The sequence below is a fragment of the Gopherus flavomarginatus genome, chromosome 5 (genome assembly GCF_025201925.1).
Source record: "Gopherus flavomarginatus isolate rGopFla2 chromosome 5, rGopFla2.mat.asm, whole genome shotgun sequence".
Classification (NCBI taxonomy): domain Eukaryota; kingdom Metazoa; phylum Chordata; order Testudines; family Testudinidae; genus Gopherus; species Gopherus flavomarginatus.
The window spans coordinates 23,517,386-23,536,560 of NC_066621.1; the positions used below are offsets into that span (position 1 = coordinate 23,517,386).

General features: G+C 56.4%; 1 protein-coding gene across 1 annotated transcript; it reads left to right on the forward strand.

Annotated features, from left to right (window-relative positions):
• Positions 1 to 5,774: 5,774 nt before the first annotated feature.
• GPR37L1 (G protein-coupled receptor 37 like 1) lies at positions 5,775 to 17,868 on the forward strand. The gene is made up of 2 exons (XM_050956239.1): positions 5,775 to 6,702; positions 16,548 to 17,868. Exons 1-2 carry the CDS (start codon positions 5,956 to 5,958, stop codon positions 17,361 to 17,363), a joined length of 1,563 nt encoding a protein of 520 aa, XP_050812196.1. The 5' UTR covers positions 5,775 to 5,955; the 3' UTR covers positions 17,364 to 17,868.
• The last annotated feature ends 1,307 nt before the right edge of the window (positions 17,869 to 19,175 follow it).

The following is a 19,175-nucleotide window of genomic DNA, read 5'->3' on the forward strand; positions in this document are numbered from 1 at the left end:
GACTTGCAGCAGCTCGGCTTTGTCAGAGATTCAGGGTGTCACACTAACTTCATCTGATCCATTAGCTGCACTAGGCTGGAGTAGTGTCCAGAGAGCTCAGATGAGATCAGGGCCCCACTGCACTCACAGTAACAGCCAGGCCCTGACCCAAGGAGCAGGCATGCCACGTGAATGAGATATGGAGGGAGAACAGAAACAGAGACGAACCGGGATGTGCCCAAGGTCACCCAGGGTGCCAATGGCAGAACTGGGGACAGACCCAAGGTGTCCTGAATAATTGGAGTCCCCATCTAATCCCCCAGCTGTCAGGAATGAGGGTCCCCCGCCCCCTTTCCGGGCAGCCTATGAGCACAGCCAAGCCACATCAGGGCCTCCTGATTGGCCAAGAAAGTGCATGTGTCTGTTTGCAGTTGGGACCATCTCTCCTGTGCCTGCCCTGCTCTTAGCTCCACTCCAGTACTGCTCCTGCCTTGTTCTCAGCCTTGCTCCAGCCCTGCTTGGGTCCTGATTCCAGCTCTGCCCCATAGGCCGTTGTGACGAAGTGGGAATGTTCTTGATGTGTTATTTGAATGCTGAGTGGGGAGCATTGACCTGGGAAGGTGGCAGGGGAGTTGTGCTGGGACGGCCTGCACTGGGGAAGGAAGGATACCTGAGCATGTAACGTGAGAACCCAGGAGGGGGGTTGGAGGCCAGGTGACACCTCTGCCCAGGAAACTGGACAAAGGACACAAAGGCTGAAGGGAGTTTCAGTTTGGAGCTGACGGGGAAATGGAGAGGTGTGACCCGACCAACAGGGCTGTGACCTCCCTGGGGTCCCCAGATGGACATAACTAAAGGAGGTCCTGTTGTCTGTACCAGCAAGACCTGTTTTGGACTTTGTTCCTATTCTCTAAATAAACCTTCTGTTTTACTGGCTGGCTGAGAGTCATGGTGAATTGCAGGAAGCTGGGGGTGCAGGGCCTTGTCTCCCCCCACACTCCGTGACAACTGGTGGCAGCGCTGGGATCTACTGCACCCCGTGGATGGTGCTTCCTACAGTAAGTGACTGGGGAGCAGTAAAACAAAGGGGGATTGAAGGGGACTAGGTGTGATAAAGAGTCAGCGAGGGACCATTTCAGGGGGCGATTAAACCCCGGGAGCGTGTAACCAGCAAGAAGGACTTTTGCAGTAACAGGGTCCCCCGGGGGCTTGCAGCGAGTGGTCCCAGGGGAGAAGGAGTCTGCCACTCAACCCTGGCAGAGAGGTGGTGACCTTGACAAGGGATGGCACACTAGGGGTCTCCCTGGAAAGTGTGGGAAGCGGCGAGCACCCCAGCCTGTGAGTGGCCAGCAGGAAGAGGTATGCCAAGCAACTTAAGAGCGACCTGGTCAAGCTGTGCAAGCAGAGGGGGCTGCGCAGTGGGAGGCTCACCAAAGACCAGCTGATTGCCCAGCTGGAGGAGGGAGATCTCTCGAGTGAACTGATCCCTGTCTCTGAGGGAAGCAGCCAGGCAGATGCAGCACAGATACCAGTGTCTGTCCCCGCTGGGAGTGGTCAGCTGGCTGCTGAGGGCTTCCCGAGATCCCTCCTTCCTATGCCTAGGGGAAGGGCTGGGAGGAGCTCAGTGAATACTGAGGGCACCATGACACCCCTGGCCAGTGGGGGATCGTCCTGGCAGAGCTCCCCATCACTGGAGTGAAGGCAGCTGCAGTTGGAGAAGGAATTAAGGCTGAAAGAGCTGGAGGTGAGACAGCAGGAACTGATGGAGGAGCAAGCAAAACGGAAAAAACAAAAACAGCATGAACTGAAGGAGAAAGAGAGACAGAGGCAGCATTAACTGGAGCTGGCCAGGCTGAGGGGCAGCAAGCCCCTGGCTGCGGTGAGTGAGGGGAGGCCCAAGACTGTGCGGAGCTTTGATAAGTGCATCCTGGCCTAGCGTAAGGAGGGGGAGGACACGAATGAATTCCTGGAGGCCTTCAAGACGGCCTGTGAGCTGCACCAGGTTGATCCAGCAAACAGGCTCTGGGTTCTCACCCCCTTACTGGACCCCAAAGCCGTGGCATTGTACAGTCAACTGAAAGGGGCAGAGAAAGGGGACTACGAACTATTCAAAAAGGCCCTGCTATGCGAGTTTGGGCTGACTCCTGAGATGTGCTGGGAAAGGTTCTGGAGCCAACGTAAAACCCCTGAGGTCTCATATCTGCAACTAGCCATCCGCATGGAGGGATACACCAGCAAGTGGGCAGACGAAGGAGAACCTGGTTAAACTGATCATACTAGAGCAACTGTATGAGCGGTGCCCATCCGATCTGAGGCTGTGGTTGAGGGACAAAAAGCCAGAGAACCCGTGACATGCAGGGCAGCTGGCCAATGAGTTTGTGAAGAGCCGGTCAGGGGGTGGCAGGGAGGAGTCCCAAAGGAACAGACCCACCATGATGCAGGAAGAGAGTGACCCTGGGACCTCCCATAGGGGAAACATGGAGAACCCCCTCCCAAGGGGAACATCCGACTTCATGGCCAAGCAACCGGCTCAAGGGGACCAATGGGACATGGGCTGCTATTACTGTGGCCAGAGAGGCCACATACGGACCCAGTGCCCCAGGCTCAGGGACAGACTGAGCAGACTGAACCCACAGAGGTTTAACTGGGTAGAGACCCAGCCAGACGAGAGGCAGGCTTCCCAGACAAGTGGGGCTGGCATCTTACCAACTGCTCAGGAGCGAGGAGGGCCCCAGGCCAACTCCTCTGCAGGGCTGAATGCTCCAGAAACCAGGTTCTCCATTTACAGGGTGGGCATGGGGCTGTCCCTGCAGAGCGAGTGCCTTGTTTCCCTGAAGCTGGATGGGAGAAAAGTCTATGAATACTGGGACATGGGCGCTGAGGTGATGCTGGCCCAGCCCGAGGTGGTAGCTCCAGATCAGGTGATGCCCAGCACCTATCTGACCCTGACGGGGGTGGGTGGGACCCCATTCAAGGTGCCCGTGGGGAGGGTACACTTGAAATGAGGGGACAAAGAGGGATCCAAGGAAGTGGGGATGCACCACCATTTGCCCACTGAGGTGTTAATGAGGGGGGGACATGGAAAACTGGCCAAGCAACCCCCAGGGTGTCCTGGTTGTGACCCGTAGCCCGAGCCTGCAAGGGACACTGCGCCTTGTCCTCGGGGAGGGTACCTTGCCCGAGGTGCAGGACCCTAACCCGGTGGGGAGGGACAGGGGTGGCTCCAGGCACCAGCACGCCAAGCGTGTGCCTGGGGCAGCAAGCCACTGGGGCGGGGGGGGGGGGGCGCTCTGCCGGTCACCACGAGGGCGGCAGGCAGGCTGCCTTTGGTGGCATGACTGCGGAGGGTCCGCTGGTCCCGTGGCTTTGGTGGACCTCCCGCAGGTGTGCTGCCGAATCCGTAGGACCAGGGACCTCCCACAGGCAAGCTGCCGAAGGCAGCCTGCCTGCCGTGCTTGGGGCGGCAAAATACCTAGAGCCGCCCCTGGGGAGGGAACACCCGGGGACACAGGTCAAGGAGGCTGTGGCTTCAGACCCAGCCAGCGAGAAAGAGCAGGTCCCCATACCTTCCCCAGCTGCTGAGTTCCAGGCTGAGTTGCAGAAAGTTCCCTCCTTGCAGAAAATAAGGGACCTGGCCGACCTCAGTGTGGTACAGACCATGGGAGAGGTTGCCAGAAAAGGTTCCTGTGGAAGAAGGAATTCCTGTACTGAGAATGGGCTTCCCCAGGGGAAATGAAGTCATGGGGAATCAGGAGGCAGCTGGTGGTACCCCAGAAGTATCGCTGCCAGTGGCTGGGCCGGGCCCATGACATCCCCCTCTCAGGGCACCAGGAAATCTGGTGTACCCAGCAGAGGCTGCTGCGGCATTTTTACTGGCCTGGGGTCTTTATGACTGTCCGACAGTCCTGCCAATCCTGTAACCCCTGTCAGAGGGTGAGGAAGGCACGGAACAAGGGGAAAACGGCTTTAGGACTCTTGCCCAGCATAGAGGAGCCTTTCCAGAGGGTGATCAAGGTCAAAAGGGGGGCTCTTAACCAAGAGATCCCGACTCACAGCCCTCCAAACTGAAACGCTGGGAAAAGACCCCATCCCAGTTTGAACCCTAGGGGTGAAAAAAGGGCACGGGCCACATAAGCCTTCCCACATGCCAACTATGGGTGCCATCGAGCAAACCCAACCTAAAGGAGGGCAGGAAACTGGAAGGGCCTGGTGTAATTCTCCCCCAGGAAGGGTGGGGGATGCTGGGGCGTCCATGGGAACATGGGTAGGTTCAAACTTCCCCGGGTAACTGGCTGAAGTGACCCTGCTCAGTTTGATCTCAAAGGGGGGAGAGATGTGACGAAGTGGGAATGTTCTTGCTGTGTTATTTGAATGCTGAGTGGGGACTATTGACCGAGGAAGGTGGCAGGGGAGTTGTGCTGGAATGGCCTGCATTGGGGAAGGGAGGATACCTGAGCATGTAACCTGAGAACCCAGGAGTGGGTTGGAGGCCAGGTAATGCCTCTGCCCGGGAAACTGGAGAAAGGACACAAAGGCTGAAGGGAGTTTCAGTTTGGAGCTGACGGGGAAATGGAGAGGGGCGACCCGACCAACGGAGCTGTGACCTCCCTGGGGCCTCCAGATGGACATAAATAAAGAGAGTCCTGTTGTCTGTATCGACAAGACCTGTCTTGGACTGTGTTCCTGTCGTCTAAATAAACCTTCTGTTTTACTGGCTGGCTGACAGCCATGGTGGTTTGCAGGAAGCCGGGGGTACACGGCCCTGTCTCCCCCACACTCCGTGACAGTTGTATCGCCCATGTCCCAGTTTGTGACACCATCCAGTGGACCACGCAGGTCTCCCTCCATCAGCTATCAGCTTTATTATTTAACACTTCTATTGTAGCAGCACCTAGATGCCAACCAGGTCAAGACCCTGTTGTGCCAGGAGCTGCACAGACCTGTGCTGACAGTCCTGGCCCCAAAGAGCTGACAGCATAAAAGGCAGACAAACAGCGAGGGGAGGTGCCACCATGTGGGCAGGCAGGAGCAGGGCTGGGGCCAGGTAGCAGCGTACGCATAAACAAAAACAACTCTCCCAAAACAAACCGCTGCACACACAGTTCTCCCCCTGGGAAGACGACGAGAGGGACCCAACCAGCCAGGAGTCATGTCACTGAATGCGCTGTCTGCAGGGGCTCAGATACCCGGGGATGAGGGTCAGAGAAGAACCTGAAGACACAAGAAAAGAGCAGGGAGGTGGGATAGCGACAGGCGCGGGGTGTCAAGTCACATCTTAGCCTTGTCTGCATGTCCATGGGTGCCTGATGGGGTCTCGATATCCCTCATGAGCTACTCTGACATCATGCTCTGCTTTGCCTCTGACTAGCGGCACCATTCCCTGGGCACCTGCCAGCTGTCCCAACCCTTGGGACTAGGCCTTGGCCTTCTCCTTGATTTTTTAGGTTTCTCCCTTATTTCTCACTATGTCACGCCCTTATAGGGACTGTAGCATTAATTGCGTTTGAATCCCGAATGTGGTAATACTACAGGCGGCTGGATGCCAACTTGGCCCGTGACTCTGCATCTGTCTGGGCAATGGGCAGTGTTCTGGATGGATGGCGCACTCTAAATGGGCCTGGAGCAGCCAAGCTCCCCCCGGGTCCCCACAGCAACAACCCCTTGTGATCCCAGAGCCCCCCTCTCAGTGGTGCAAATTGAGGTGTTGGTCGGTTGCTCTGGTGAGTTGCATTACGGCCACCAGAGGGCCTGGGGCTCTGGCAAGGGCCGGTTTGGCTGAGGGAAACTTATTATTCCGGCCAGAGCTCTGCGGCTAACCCAGAGCGACGGTTGGAGCTGGGAGAGCAGCCTGCAGCCTCTCTGCCTCCTGGCTCACCCCACGACTCCTTCAGTCCTTTTTCAAGTTGGGGAATTTTCCCTTTCTCTCCACAGCCCCGGAGTTGGGGTCACCTCTGCTTTGCAGGTGCTGAGGGAGCGATGCCTTTGCCTTGGTCTCTAGTGCTTTCGCTGCTGGTGCTGCACACCTCAGGGGCCACGGCAAAGCCAGGCACTGCCCCAGTGATCTGGGGGAGGCGCGCACATCCTGGACAGCAGCACGGGGACAGAGGAGGTGGTCTGGGACTCGACCTACCAGCCGATGTTCTGTTGGGGTCACCTGGGAAGGTGTGGCACCCATGGGACGGTCACTGGGTCCAGCCAGCCTCAGAAGACCGGCTGACGAGGGAGAGGCTGCGCAGAGGGACCAAGGACGAGGACTCCAAGTCAGTCCAGCACTACATGCCGGGGATAAGGGTGGAGTTCCCTCGGCCCATCAACCCAACCAAGCCCCTGATGCCATCCAGCACAGACCCTGCTGAGCACCGAGATGGGAGCCACACAGACCTCCAAGGCACAGACTCCCGTGGCAACCTCCCCATGGCGCCGGACAAGCGTCTGCAGATCCAGAACCCCCTGTACCCAGTGACGGAGAACTCTTACAGCGCCTACGCTGTGATGTTCCTCTCCCTCATTGTCTTCGCCGTGGGCATCATTGGCAACCTGTCAGTCATGTGCATCGTCTGGCACAACTACTACCTGAAGAGTGCCTGGAACTCCATCCTGGCCAGCCTTGCTCTCTGGGATTTCCTTGTCCTCTTCTTCTGCCTCCCCGTGGTCATCTTCAATGAGATCACCAAGAAGAGGCTGCTGGGGGACATCTCCTGCCGCATTGTGCCCTTCATGGAGGTAAGAGGTCGGCGGGGGCTCCGGCAAATGGTGTATGCCCATTCCTATGGTGCCATTCGCCCGATACAGGGACCCAGCACAACCCGTCCAGGTGCCACTTCACCCCTCTGGGCTTGTGCTGGTGTATTTCCCCCATCTCACCCAGCTCTTTAAACCTCACCCGGGGCCCAGGCACCTGGGTTCAGATAGCGAGCGTGGAACAGGCCCTGTGTGGAGCAATCACAGCCCCAGTCCCCTTGTATGGTGACCAGATGTCCTGATTTTATAGGGACAGTCCTGATATTCTGGACTTTGTTTTATATAGACACCTATTACCCTCCACCCTCTGTCCCGGTTTTTCACACTGGCTGTCTGGTCACCCTACCCCCTCGGGCTGTAGCCTGGGGCTCTCAGAGCTGCACAGGGTGTATAGGGTGAGAAAAGGGACTGTAAAATCCTCCCTCAGTCCCACCCAGGGGCCTGCTTTTGCTAAGGGACCAGAGACACAGCAGAGACCTGCTCGCTCTTGGGCTCCTAACAACCAGCACCTAAATAAGCAGCCTGATCCCCAGTGGTGTGGGGCATTTACACCTGCCCTCTGGAAACCAGGTACCATTAGCAGGTGTGATGTGAGCAAGACACGAGAAGTCATTCTTCCGCTCTACTCTGCGCTAGTTAGGCCTCAACTGGAGTATTGTGTCCAGTTCTGGGCACCGCATTTCAAGAAAGATGTGGAGAAATTGGACAGGGTCCAGAGAAGAGCAACAAGAATGATTAAAGGTCTTGAGAACATGACCTGTGAAGGAAGGCTGAAAGAATTGGGTTTGTTTAGTTTGGAAAAGAGAAGACTGAGAGGGGACAGGATAGCAGTTTTCAGGTATCTAAAAGGGAGTCATCAGGAAGAGGGAGAAAACTTGTTCACCTTAGCCTCTAAGGATAGAACAAGAAGCAATGGGCTTAAACTGCAGCAAGGGAGGTTTAGGTTGGACATTAGGAACAAGTTCCTGTTAGGGTGGTTAAACACTGGAATAAATTGCCTAGGGAGGTTGTGGAATCTCCATCTCTGGAGATATTTAAGAGTAGGTTAGATAAATGTCTATCTGGGATGATCTAGATGGTATTTGGTCCTGCCGTGAGGGCAGGGGACTGGACTCGATGACCTCTTGAGGTTCCTTCCAGTTCTAGAATCTATGAATCTGGGCACCCAAAGTGAGGGGCCTGACTCTCAGCACCCCAGCTGCAGTGTTGTAGCCAGTGGCTTGGACTGTGCCAGCCCTGCCCAACTGTGAACGAGTTAACCCCCATTCTACCCTCTACCCACCACGCTCGCAACCTGTTAGTGCCAGGGGCTGTGTCGCCGACGGGGTGTACAGGTGAGATGGGACCCCAGTGGATAGCCAGAGGGCAGGTGGAGTTGTCGCTCACGGAGGGCAGGCAGAGCCAGGGGTGTGGGCCAGATCAGCACCTTGTGTTCAGAATAAACAGACACACAGAGGTGCCGTTTTCACAGTCACTTCTCTCCCTGTCAGCGCTAGCCCCATGCACAGGAAAACGTGCTGGACTGAAAGAGCTGGAACCAGCTTCCGCGGGGTCAGGAGAGTTTGATTGTGGGGTGGGGGGGTTGTGTCCTTGTTGGAGGAGACAGAAGCTAACACAGGGTCTGGCCACACTGCAGTCAGAGGCAGGAGTGTGGCACATAGACAGACCCGAGCTAGCATTGATCTAGCTGGAGAAATGACCAACAGCCAGGAAGCTGCAGCACCAGGGGCTGCAGCCAGGGGTGCACAGAGGTTTTGGGGGGACAGAGGCGAAATCTGAAACTGAGGCCCCCCAACCCTTCCAAAACACTTATGACTTAGGAGGCGCCCAGGGTGGGGGGTTGCAGCCTCATGCTCATCCCACAGCTGCTCCCATCCTGTGAGGCTGGGCCCAGCTCCCTGCTCTGGGTGTTACAACCTGGCATGGGGTGGGAGTGGGGGGAGGCTTCAGAGCCACTCAGGTTTGTCCCAGTTCCGCCATCCCACCATCACCACAGAGGGGCAGCTGGGCCAAACCTGAGTGGCGCTGTGACCCTGCACACCAGGTCACCGTGCCACTTGTTAGAGGGCTTTTCCGCCACCCTCCCACTTCCCTGCTTCTTGTCATGCAGACAGCACACAGCAAATGACCAGGAGTCTGAAGTGCAGACAATGCAATGCTTATTGGGGTTAATTTCCAGCAAGCATGAATCCAATTTCCCACTCACTTCCTATTAGACAAAGTCCAGGCTGGGATGATTTAGTTGGGGATTGGTCCTGCTTTGAGCAGGGAGTGGGACTAGATGACCTCCTGAGGTCTCTTCCAACCCTAATCTTCTATGATTCTATGACCCCAATTTATATACACCTCTACCCCGATATAACACAGTCCTCGGGAGCCAAAAAATCTTACTGCATTATAGGTGAAACCGCATTATATCGAACTTGCTTTGATCCGCCAGAGCATGCAGCCTTACCCCACTGGAGCTCTGCTTTACCGCGTTATATCCGAATTCATGTTATATCAGGTCGCGTTATATAGGGGTAGAGGTGTAGTAATACTCTCAGCTACACCCTAACCAATAATTTTACTGAAATTTAACTCACCAATCCTAATGTAACATCATTCTCTAACCAATTATATCCCACTACCTTAATTAACTTACACCCAGCAAAATTAATTATAGAACAGACAGAAACAATTAGAGAACCAGACAGATTAACAATAGAAAAGTGGGGGCCATAAAGATAAAAGATACAGAAATAAGCGTTTCACAACCACAACTATTGAGAAGTGGTTTCTTGCCAGGCAGGATGCTATCAAACTAAGTTTTCTTTAACCACCATGGGCACTATCAGGACAGGATTGTATTCCTAACAGCCCAATACCACCTCATTTCAATGTGACTAGTTTGGGATGTGAGGATGTGACCGTTCGCTTCCCAGCTTATGGCTGCCCCTGCTGCTTAGCCAAACGCCTTAGCTAAGAACAAGGCCTCAGACTGTCCTAGGGAGAGAAGACCCATACACAAGCAGACTGTGTTTTTGATTCTTTGTTTTATACCCCTGTGACTAACAAAGTGATAAAAATACACAAGTTCTTAAAGTATAGGCCTTTACAGGCAGGCCTGAATATCTATATTCTAACGCCACTCGGCTTAGGCACCCTCTCAAATAGGGAGCCCAGGGCAACCTGCCCCTTCGCCACCACTCAGTGGCCCGGTACCAGCCCACCCTGGACTCTGGGAAATTATTCAGGTTGCAGCTGCCCTGCTGTCAGTACTCCAGCTAGCTAGGTCACAGCTGTGTCTGTACACGCTGCCATCGCCTCGGCAATGCGGACCCCACAGCCTCAGGGTATATGGTCCTGGCAGGGCTGGGGGCTTGTGCCTCTGGCTAGTCCAAAGAATCAAGCTGAGCCGCCTCAGGGATGAAGGGGGGAGAGGGGCATTGTGCGAGGAGGTTACCCTGGAGAGGAAGCTCTCATCACAATGGAGAACTCATGCACACAAGCCGAGGAAAACCCATCCCCAACTCAGCCTCTGCTTGCCCCTGCCAGTTGCACTGAGATCATAGGGGAGGGGGACTCTAAAGTGAGTCTGGGGGCCAGAAGCTTGAGTCTCCCCTCCCTCCCCTGATAGCATCGCTGGCCTCATGCTAGCATAGAGCTGGTGTCAGTGAGACCAGAGAACCTGACTCCCTAGAGTCATGGGAGGGATCCCGCAGCCAGCCTGAGTACAGCTGTGCCTCTCTGCGGCCCATGGGGGATGAGATCCCCAGCTCATGTCATCGGCCACAGCTCCATTGGAGTCAGCGGGCCGGATCCCCTGCTGATGTGAGTCGGGTGTAGCCTCCCTGCTATCAGTGGAGCTCTGCTGCTGTGCATCAGCTGGAGATCTGTCCCTAGGAGTCAATTTGGGACTGGCTGCAGGCTGCTGGATGTTCCTGGTGCTCCACCGTGGTCACTGCATGATAGGTCGGGAAGTTGTTCACATTCCCCAGAGCTCTATGAAGCGCTTGGCTGCGAAATCGGCTGTTCTCAGCCTCACCGAAACGCAGCCTCCAGAAACCTCACGCACGGCCCTGTGCAGTAGAGTCCAGCACTTCGCTGCCATGGTGGCAGCACTACCTCGAAAGTAGAAGGGTTAGATTGGAGTCAGGAAATGCCTGCAACCATCAGTTTCCCCTTCCATCGAAAAACAGCCTTTTCCTGTTCAGTATCAGGATTTACCGAGAAGGCAAGTGAAGGCAGCTGGTAGGTAGCCACCCGATGGCCCCTCCTCTGGCCAGCTGGGCGAGGATATTAATGGTGGGATGTAGCATCACTTCCCTCCTGAAGCCACCTGGCACCTGAGCCTCTGCAACGGCTGCATGTTGCCAATCCCTTAGACTGGACTGTAAGTGGCAGGGCCTGGCATTCGGGGCTGCGTCTGTACAGCCCCTCACACAGTGCGGTCCTGGGCCCTGACCAGCGATGCTAAGCTGTAATGCCATATAATTAATAATGACTAAGGAATCAGTACCGGGGCCAGAGCCAGGGGTGGGCTTTGTAGTTTCAGCCTAGTGCAATAATGTGCTGCAAGGCAATGGGGGAAATACCTGGAACTGAACACGATCATAAATTCACGGGGTGAAAGACACCTTGTGCAGGGGCCAACACGAGGCTCCCCTGGCGCTTGGGTGGGCCTGGGCGTTATGCTGGGCCTGATGCAGCCGGAGGGGAGGGGGGACATGGAGGAGGAATCCCACCCTGCAGAACGGTGCTCAGACTCCTAATGCTGTACATCCCGTGGTGGGCGTTATGCTGGGCCCGCTGCCCTGGGAGGAATCCTGCCCTGCAGAACGGTGCTCAGACTCCTAGTGCTGTACGTCCCATGCTGGGTGTTACACTGGTCCCGCTGCCCTGGGAGGAATCCCGCCCTGCAGAATGGTGCTCAGACTCCTAATGCTGTACATCCCGTGCTGGGTGTTACGCTGGGCCCGCTGCCCTGGGAGGAATCCCGCCCTGCAGAATGGTGCTCACACTCCTAATGCTGTACGTCCCGTGCTGGGTGTTATGCTGGGCCCGCTGCCCTGGGAGGAATCCCGCCCTGCAGAACGGTGCTCAGATTCCTAGTGCTGTACGTCCCGTGCTGGGCGTTACGCTGGGCCTGCTGCCCTGGGAGGAATCCCGCCCCTGCAGAACAGCGCTCAGATTCCTAATGCTGTGCATCCCGTGTGGGGGCTGGAGGCTGCTCCGGGAGGGCGGGGAGCGGCCCAGGTGGTGCGCCCAGCTGCAAATGACGCAGTGGCTGCGGTCAGGCTGCTGTAACGGATCATTCAGTGGAGGAGGTGGCCAGGACAATGGGCCTCGGTGTAGGGTAGTGTCAGTCAGATGGGGGGCGTAGTATGCGCTCAGACCGGCGCTGCTGCATTTGTCACCACTTGCTCTCCCGGGGGGGCATCCAGGCAGGGCTCCATGGGCCGTGTCTTAACAATCTACTGCCCTTTCCTCTCCCCCCCGCCCAAGAGCAGGACTGGTCAGGTGGGGAGACAGCTCTCCATGTCCCTCCTCCCCCTCTGGCTGCATCTGGCCAAGTTCACTGCTTGGCCTCCAGATTGCTCCTGGGTCACTCTGGCACCTACTAGAAGTTCAAAGAGATGCAGGGCTCAGATCCTAGGGGAGGGGGAAGGGGGGCATAGCTCAGTCCCTGGCCATTGCTGGTCCTTTCTGGGAGGAGGGATCACAAGGGGCGTGGTGGTTGCCGGGTTTGGAAGCAAATGGCTCGGCAGTGTGCTAGGCTTAGTGAGGGAGCTAGTGCAGACTCAATTCTTCTGGAGATCAGCTTCTCCTCTAGCCTTCAGAAGCCCAGAGCCCGGCACGTGCTGTGGCGGGTCACACGCCATGAGGCTGGATCCTGGCTGCTGCATGTCCTGCCCTGTAGAGACTCTGGGTCCGTCCACACTGCAGCCAGAGGAATGACTGCACCATGGGTAGGCATCCCCAAGCTAGCACCAATGACAATAGCTGCGAGGCTGTACGAGTCTGTCAGGACCCTGGGGCTGACTCGGTTTATTGGCGCTAGCTAGCTCAAAGCCAGCTGGAGTGTGTCTACATGGTGCAGCCACCCTTGGACTGGAGAGCTGAACAGCCACCTTCAGGAGCTGCATCCTGGCTTGAGGAAGGGTCAGGCCCTGGCAATGGGAAGGTAGGGCATGTTGGGGGTGCAGGCCAGGGCAGTGGAGCATGGGTCTGGGATCCCACAGTCCCAGCAGCCAAGAACCCCTTCCTCTCCCTAGCATAGCACTCCGTCACCGGCTTTAGTAGGTCAAAGGCTTTGTCTACAGAAGAAAATGGCCCCACTATGACTACATTAGTTCAAAGCCAATGCAGCCCCTGGGGAAGGGCGCTCTTATTCCAGTTTAAGAATGTCCACATGGGGGCTGCGCTGATGTACCCCAATCCGGTTTCACACTGATTTAGCCCATCTGGGGCCATTCTCTCCTGTAGCTGAGTTCCAAGAGCCGGGCTGCATCCCTGGAGATTGGTCCAGTCCCTAAAGGTATATCGGCCCAGCTTGGGTAGACATCCAGGTGCACCAGCTCTGCTTAAGCTAGCACCTAAAACTAGAAGCATGCAACTCAACCATCCATCCAAATGCAGTCCTGCCCAGGGACGTACCTGGGCAGCCAACATGAGCTACCGTGGTTGCATTGCTCGATGTAGCACAGGTCTGTCTTTCCGCACTGCGTCGTGCCCTCCCAGCTGCTGAATAGAGGTGCCCTTAATTTCTTGGTGCCCCATAACTTCTAACCGTCCATTCTTTCTCTTGTCCAGTTAGACCGGGGTGGCAGAACTGGGGGAGCAGGGGTAGCAGGCTGTGAGGGAGCACCCCCAAGTGGAAATATTGTGATCTGTGTTCTGGCCCCATGCCTGGAGTGACTGGAGCACATGGCATCAGGCCGGGCAGCAGGAAGTAACTGGGGTGATGGGACCGGGGCTGGCAGCAGCTGCCCCCGGTGAGAGAGACACTCTGACCTCCCCTTCTGCACCACTGCCCCGATGCTCCATCCCCCATTCAAAGTGAGCTCCCGCAGCGTCTGAGTTCAAACTGCAAGCTCCCACTGTCTGTGTGTGTGCAGCGCTTGGCGCAACGGGGCCATGAGCTGGTGTGGACACCACTGGAATACCAATAGCAGCAGCTGAGGGACCCAAGCAGGGGCGGGGCCCAGGGGAAGCACTGGGATCATTGCGAAGGGATGCAGATGTAAGCAGGAGAGGAGGTAGGCGGAGCTGAGAGTGCTGGGCAGGAAGGGACAGCTGCAGAAGGAACATCTTTGTGTCTCTGCTGCTGATGTGACAGCCAGTGTAGGGGTGGTGAGCACTGTTGAGGCACAGCTTAGACGGGTGGTGTGAGCATGCTGGAGTGAGGGCTGAGTGCAGGATGGCAGTGGGCAGCACCCTGTGATCCCCAGAAGAGCCTGCGCCAGGATCCCCAGGGGAGTAACTTTTTAAAAATGCTAAAAGTTGTTTTTTTTTTTAAGAAGGGACCAATGTCAGATATTTGTTGAGCACTGAGAACTTCCCTTGCAGAGGTCAGAAAGGGCCATGTGTGCTTGGCAGGGGGCGCCTGCTGCTGGGATACAGTGTCCAGTTCTGGTGTCTGCAGGATGTTGATGCAGAAGGATGTTGATAAATTGCAGAGTGTTCAGAGAAGAGCCTGAGATGGATTAGAACACCTGCCCTATAGTGAGAGACTTCAGGAGCACCAGCTATTTAGCTTAACAAAGAAAAGGTTGAGGGGTAACTTGATCTGTCAGTACCTACATGGGGAACGAGGAGTTGATCATGGGCTCTTCAGCCTAGCAGCCAAAGGTCTAACACAGTCCAGTGGCTGGAAGTTGAAGCTAGACAAATGCAGACTGGAAATGAAGTTTGTAATTTTTTAACAGGGAGGATAATTAACCATTGGAACAAATTACCAAGGGCTGTGGTGGGTTCTCCCCTGGTGGGTTCTCCTCTGGCAAATTTTAAATCAAGACAGGATGTTTTTCTAAAAGATCTGTTCTAGCTCCACGAGCAGGCAGCTTGGGGATGGGCTCTGGTTTTCCTGCGCCGTACAGGGGTCAGACTAGCTGCTCCCAATGGGCCCTCCTGGCCTTGGGGTCTAGGACTCTGGGGAACGGTGGAGCCCAGCAAGCGCTTGTCTGTGAATCACTGTGTGCGGACAGTGGCCATTTCTTTAGCACGACGGCTGTGGAATTGGGGCTGCGAGCGAGGGGGCCGTGCTGGCACAGTGGCTGTGGAGCGGCTGTTGGTGTTTATTTTCACTCGAACCCTCCCAGAACTTGGCATCTTTTCCTATCAATTGTGCCCTCTTCCTTTGGCAGAGGGGGATGTTTTTCCTGGGTTTCTCCATGCAGCGGAAATGCCCAGGGGCTGATTTTGGACAACAGCAGCTTCGGCTTGTTCAGCACATGGAGGAGCGGATAGCGAGGGACAGGAAGGCCCAGAGCGGAGGACTGGTTGCCTGTGAGGAGCCTGCTGGTGGTCTGAAGGCATGCGGCCACTCGTGAGCCTGGCTCTCCCCCTTGTTTTCAGCTGCTGTGTTGCCTTAAATGAGCTTCCAACCCCTGGCCCGCTCTCGCTGGAGCTGTTCTGGGAGGGGAGCGCAGGACAGGCATTCTAGTCAGGCGTAGCCTAGTGGGTGAAAGAGGAGGAGAGCCCTGGCCTGGAGGGATGAGCACAGGGCTGGGGCTCAGACCCTCCTGGCTCTGCCACTGGACTCCCTGAGCAGCCTCAGGCAAGTCACTGAATCCCTCTGCCTCAGTTTACTCCCTGGCGGCAGCTTTAGCTCCCTCCCATGTGCTGGGAGGCCCCTGGTAATATCCATGGAGTTGGCTGAAGCTGCAGTTACTTATGTCTCCGGCTGCAGCCACCTCTGTATTGCACAGTCACTCACAGGGATGTGGGTGCAAACTGGGTTTGTATCTGCACTTTCACCTCCCCCCGAGAGCCCTTGCTCCCACCCTCAGCGCTCTCCCCGCTGTGACGAAGTGGGAATGTTCCTGCTGTGTTATTTGAATGCTGAGTGGGGAGTACTGACCTGGGAAGGGGGCAGGGGAGTTGTGCTGGGACGGCCTGCACTGGGGAAGGGAGGATACCTGAGCATGTAACATGAGAACCCAGGAGGGGGGTTGGAGGCCAAGTAACACCTCTGCCCAGGAAACTGGACAAAGGACACAAAGACTGGGGGAGGAGCCAGGGGGAGGCTGAGTGAGAGGCTGAAGGGAGTTTTCAGGTTTGGAGCTGGCTGAAAAGAATGAGCCCCCCCCTACCCCCGACCAACAGGGCTGTGGCCTCCCTGGGGCCTCCATATGGACCTAACTAAAGGGGGTCCTGTTGTCTGTACTGGCAAGACCTGTCTTGGACTGTGTTCCTGTCGCCTAAATAAACCTTCTGCTTTACTGAGAGTCACGGTGAATTGCAGGAAGCCGGGGGTGCAGGGCCTTGTGTCCCCCCACACGCCGTGACACCCACCACTGCAGAAGCAGGAAATGGTGTTATTGGCCCCTTAACAAACACGTGCGTGGCTGGGGACTGTTGTGTTGTGTTGTGAATTCCTTGGTGGCTGCTTTAGAAATGCAGTGCTTTGGAATCTGGGAAATGGTCAAACTTTGGCCAGTGGGTCAGATTTAGGGCACAAGCCCTGGGAACCCCCTTAAACTCTGGCTCAACGGTGTTCTCACTGGCCAGCAAACTTCCATCTCACCAGCTGTAAAAGCCTGATGTGTCTCTGGCCAATGCAACCCTGTCTCCATGGAGTGCCACACAGTGACCTCAGCCTGTCTCTTTTTCCATGTCCCCAGGTGTCTTCCTTAGGTGTCACCACCTTCAGCCTTTGTGCCCTGGGCATCGACAGGTTCCACACAGCAACCAGCCCTCAGCTCAAGATGCGGCCCATAGAGCAGTGCCAGTCCATCATTGCCAAGCTGGCCGTCATCTGGGTGGGCTCCATGACTCTCTCTGTGCCGGAGATTCTCCTCTGGCAGCTGACGCAGGACACATCGCCGGTCTCTGGTGTGGTGACCGAGTACTGCACCATGAAGCCTTCCCTGGAGCTGCCAGAGTCTGTCTACTCCCTGATCCTCACCTACCAAAACTCCAGGATGTGGTGGTATTTTGGCTGCTACTTCTGCCTGCCCATCCTCTTCACCGTGAGCTGCCAGCTGGTGACCCGAAAGATCAGCAGCGCTGAGAAGGCGGCGGAATGCCGGGGGTCCAAGCATGGCCAGTGTGAGAGACAGCTCAACTGTACTGTCATAGGCCTGACGGTCATCTATGGTCTGTGCACCATCCCCGAGAACATCTGCAACATCGTGGTGGCCTACCTGTCCCCGGACATGTCCAAGCAAACCTTGGACTTGCTCAACCTCATCAACCAGTTCTTCTTGTTCTTCAAGTGCTCCGTCACCCCTGTACTGCTCCTCTGCCTCTGCAAGCCGCTGGGGCAGGCCTTCATGGACTGCTGCTGCTGCTGCTGTGAGGAGTGTAGCCAGGACGCGGCCTCCAGCGAGGGCAGCAGCTCAGACAGCAAGCTGAAGACAGAGATGTCCTCCTCCATCTTCTTCGACAAGCCCAGGGAGTCGCCTCCCCCAATCATGGCCCTGGGCACGCCTTGCTAAGCTCCACCAGCCCCGAGGGAAGCAGTAGAGATTGTTTCTTTGGCGTCTCCCAAGACCAAATGTTGTTCAGTCTCAGTGTCTGCACATGAGATGGAGCGAGGCATCTTCATGCCTGCCATGGGCTCGTTTGATACCCAGCAAGGACGTTAGTGCTGTTGCCAGCTGATGTGGCTTCTTAGGCAGCTCTCCTGCCTTTGCTGGAGAGTCACCAAGGCCATGGGCCTCTTCCAGTCACGGTTCCCTGGCACGGCTCTGAGGAGTTGCTGGTCTGGGTGAGACGATGTCTTGGAAAGGTCCCATCTGCAGCACTTCAAGGACTGAGAGTTGCCATAGCGTCTCCTAGAGGATGTAGCAACTAGTAACCTGTCTGACGTATCCTGGGTTCTCACCATCCTCCTCCCCACCCAGCCCGTCCTCCAAACTGGGAGGCAGCTGCAGTGAAGAGACTCCTGTAGGATCTCAGCTCTCCCCTTGTACAAGTACCCTGTCCTCAATAAAGCACTAATCAGACAGAACGAAGCGCCTCCAGCCAGGCAGGTTCTTTGATGCAGTATAACAGGGCAGCGGGCTGGGTTCTCTGAGATTCCCATCAGGTATCATACGGCCTGTGGCTGCCAGCCCAGCTGTTTCGGACTTAGATCAGTGTCCTCCGACTCCCTGCTTCCCTCCATTCCAGGTGTGGGGAGGCGGCGGCCCATCCTGGGGGGCTGGACGCTGGAAAGGGCTGGACATGTAGATCAGTATCAGTATCGCCCTGTGTATCTGGAGACAATCCAACTGAGTCTGCTGGGCCGGTTGCTGGGGCCCAGTGGAGCTGTACATAGCCAGGCAGGGGACAGGTAGCGAAGTCGCCTGTCTGCTCCCATGTTCCTGGGGCTGCTCTAAGTTACGCTGGCAGGAATTAGCCCCTAGGGATCGTTCTCCCCGTGGTGGATGGCTGGAGTGCAAGGTGCTGCTTCTCCCTGGGCCTTCACCTCGACCCATCCCTGACACCAGAAGAGCAAGTGGTGCCATGCTGGCTATATCCAAGGCTGCCTCCGTGCCAGTGGGAGATGCCCCTGTAGCTGAGGCACTGCATTGGTAGCGTTACTTTCTGGCTGTGGGGCACAACCCCGGTGGCACAAAGCAGCCAGAAGGGGCACAAGGATCAGGCTCCCACCTTAGCAGAAACCATATAGTCTGGGGCATTTAGCTCAGGGCTGAGCGCCAGCTCATCCTGAGTCCTAATCCCAGCTCTCAGGTGAGTCCCTTACCCCTCTGAAGAACAAGGACAAGAGCTGGCCTTAGCGGTGGGGCTGCTGGAGCAGATCCCCAGAGCGGAACAGAGTTAGATGCAAACACCCATTGAGCTTGGGTCAAAGCACAGCCCCCAGCCCAGCTCCTCCTCTGCAGCTGCTGGCTGGCTGGAGTTCTGGAGAGCCCTGGTCTTACACAGAAGGCTGCTGCCAGTGCGGGTAGGGAGACGAGTAGGGCACAAGCTCAGGATCTCAGCCCATCGGGGAGCCTGGCACCGCTCCCCCCTCGGCACCGACACAGAGAGCCCGCTTCTCCTGGCTGTGGCCTTCACATGGCACTGTGCCTTCTGTGAAGCAGAAAGGAGCCAAGAGCAGCTGGGGCCCAGCACATGTGCCCACAAAGCAGGCATTCTGTGCCCCCAGCAGCCCGAGGGGGCGGGAAGCAAACTCTGGGTCCACCAGCTCCCTGGCAGCTTACAAGAACCAATGTGCAAAGAAACTCCTCTGAATATCCCTAAATGGGCAAGAATCCATCCCTGTGCCCAGGCAGGGGGGAGAAACTGTGACCCTGAAAGTC

Bases quoted from the DNA above. Each gene is read 5' to 3' on its own strand.
- GPR37L1 (XM_050956239.1), top strand. From the start codon at position 5,956: ATGCCTTTGCCTTGGTCTCTAGTGCTTTCGCTGCTGGTGCTGCACACC. The intron at 6,703-16,547 runs GTAAGAGGTCGG...CCATGTCCCCAG, and splicing joins GCATTGTGCCCTTCATGGAG to GTGTCTTCCTTAGGTGTCAC.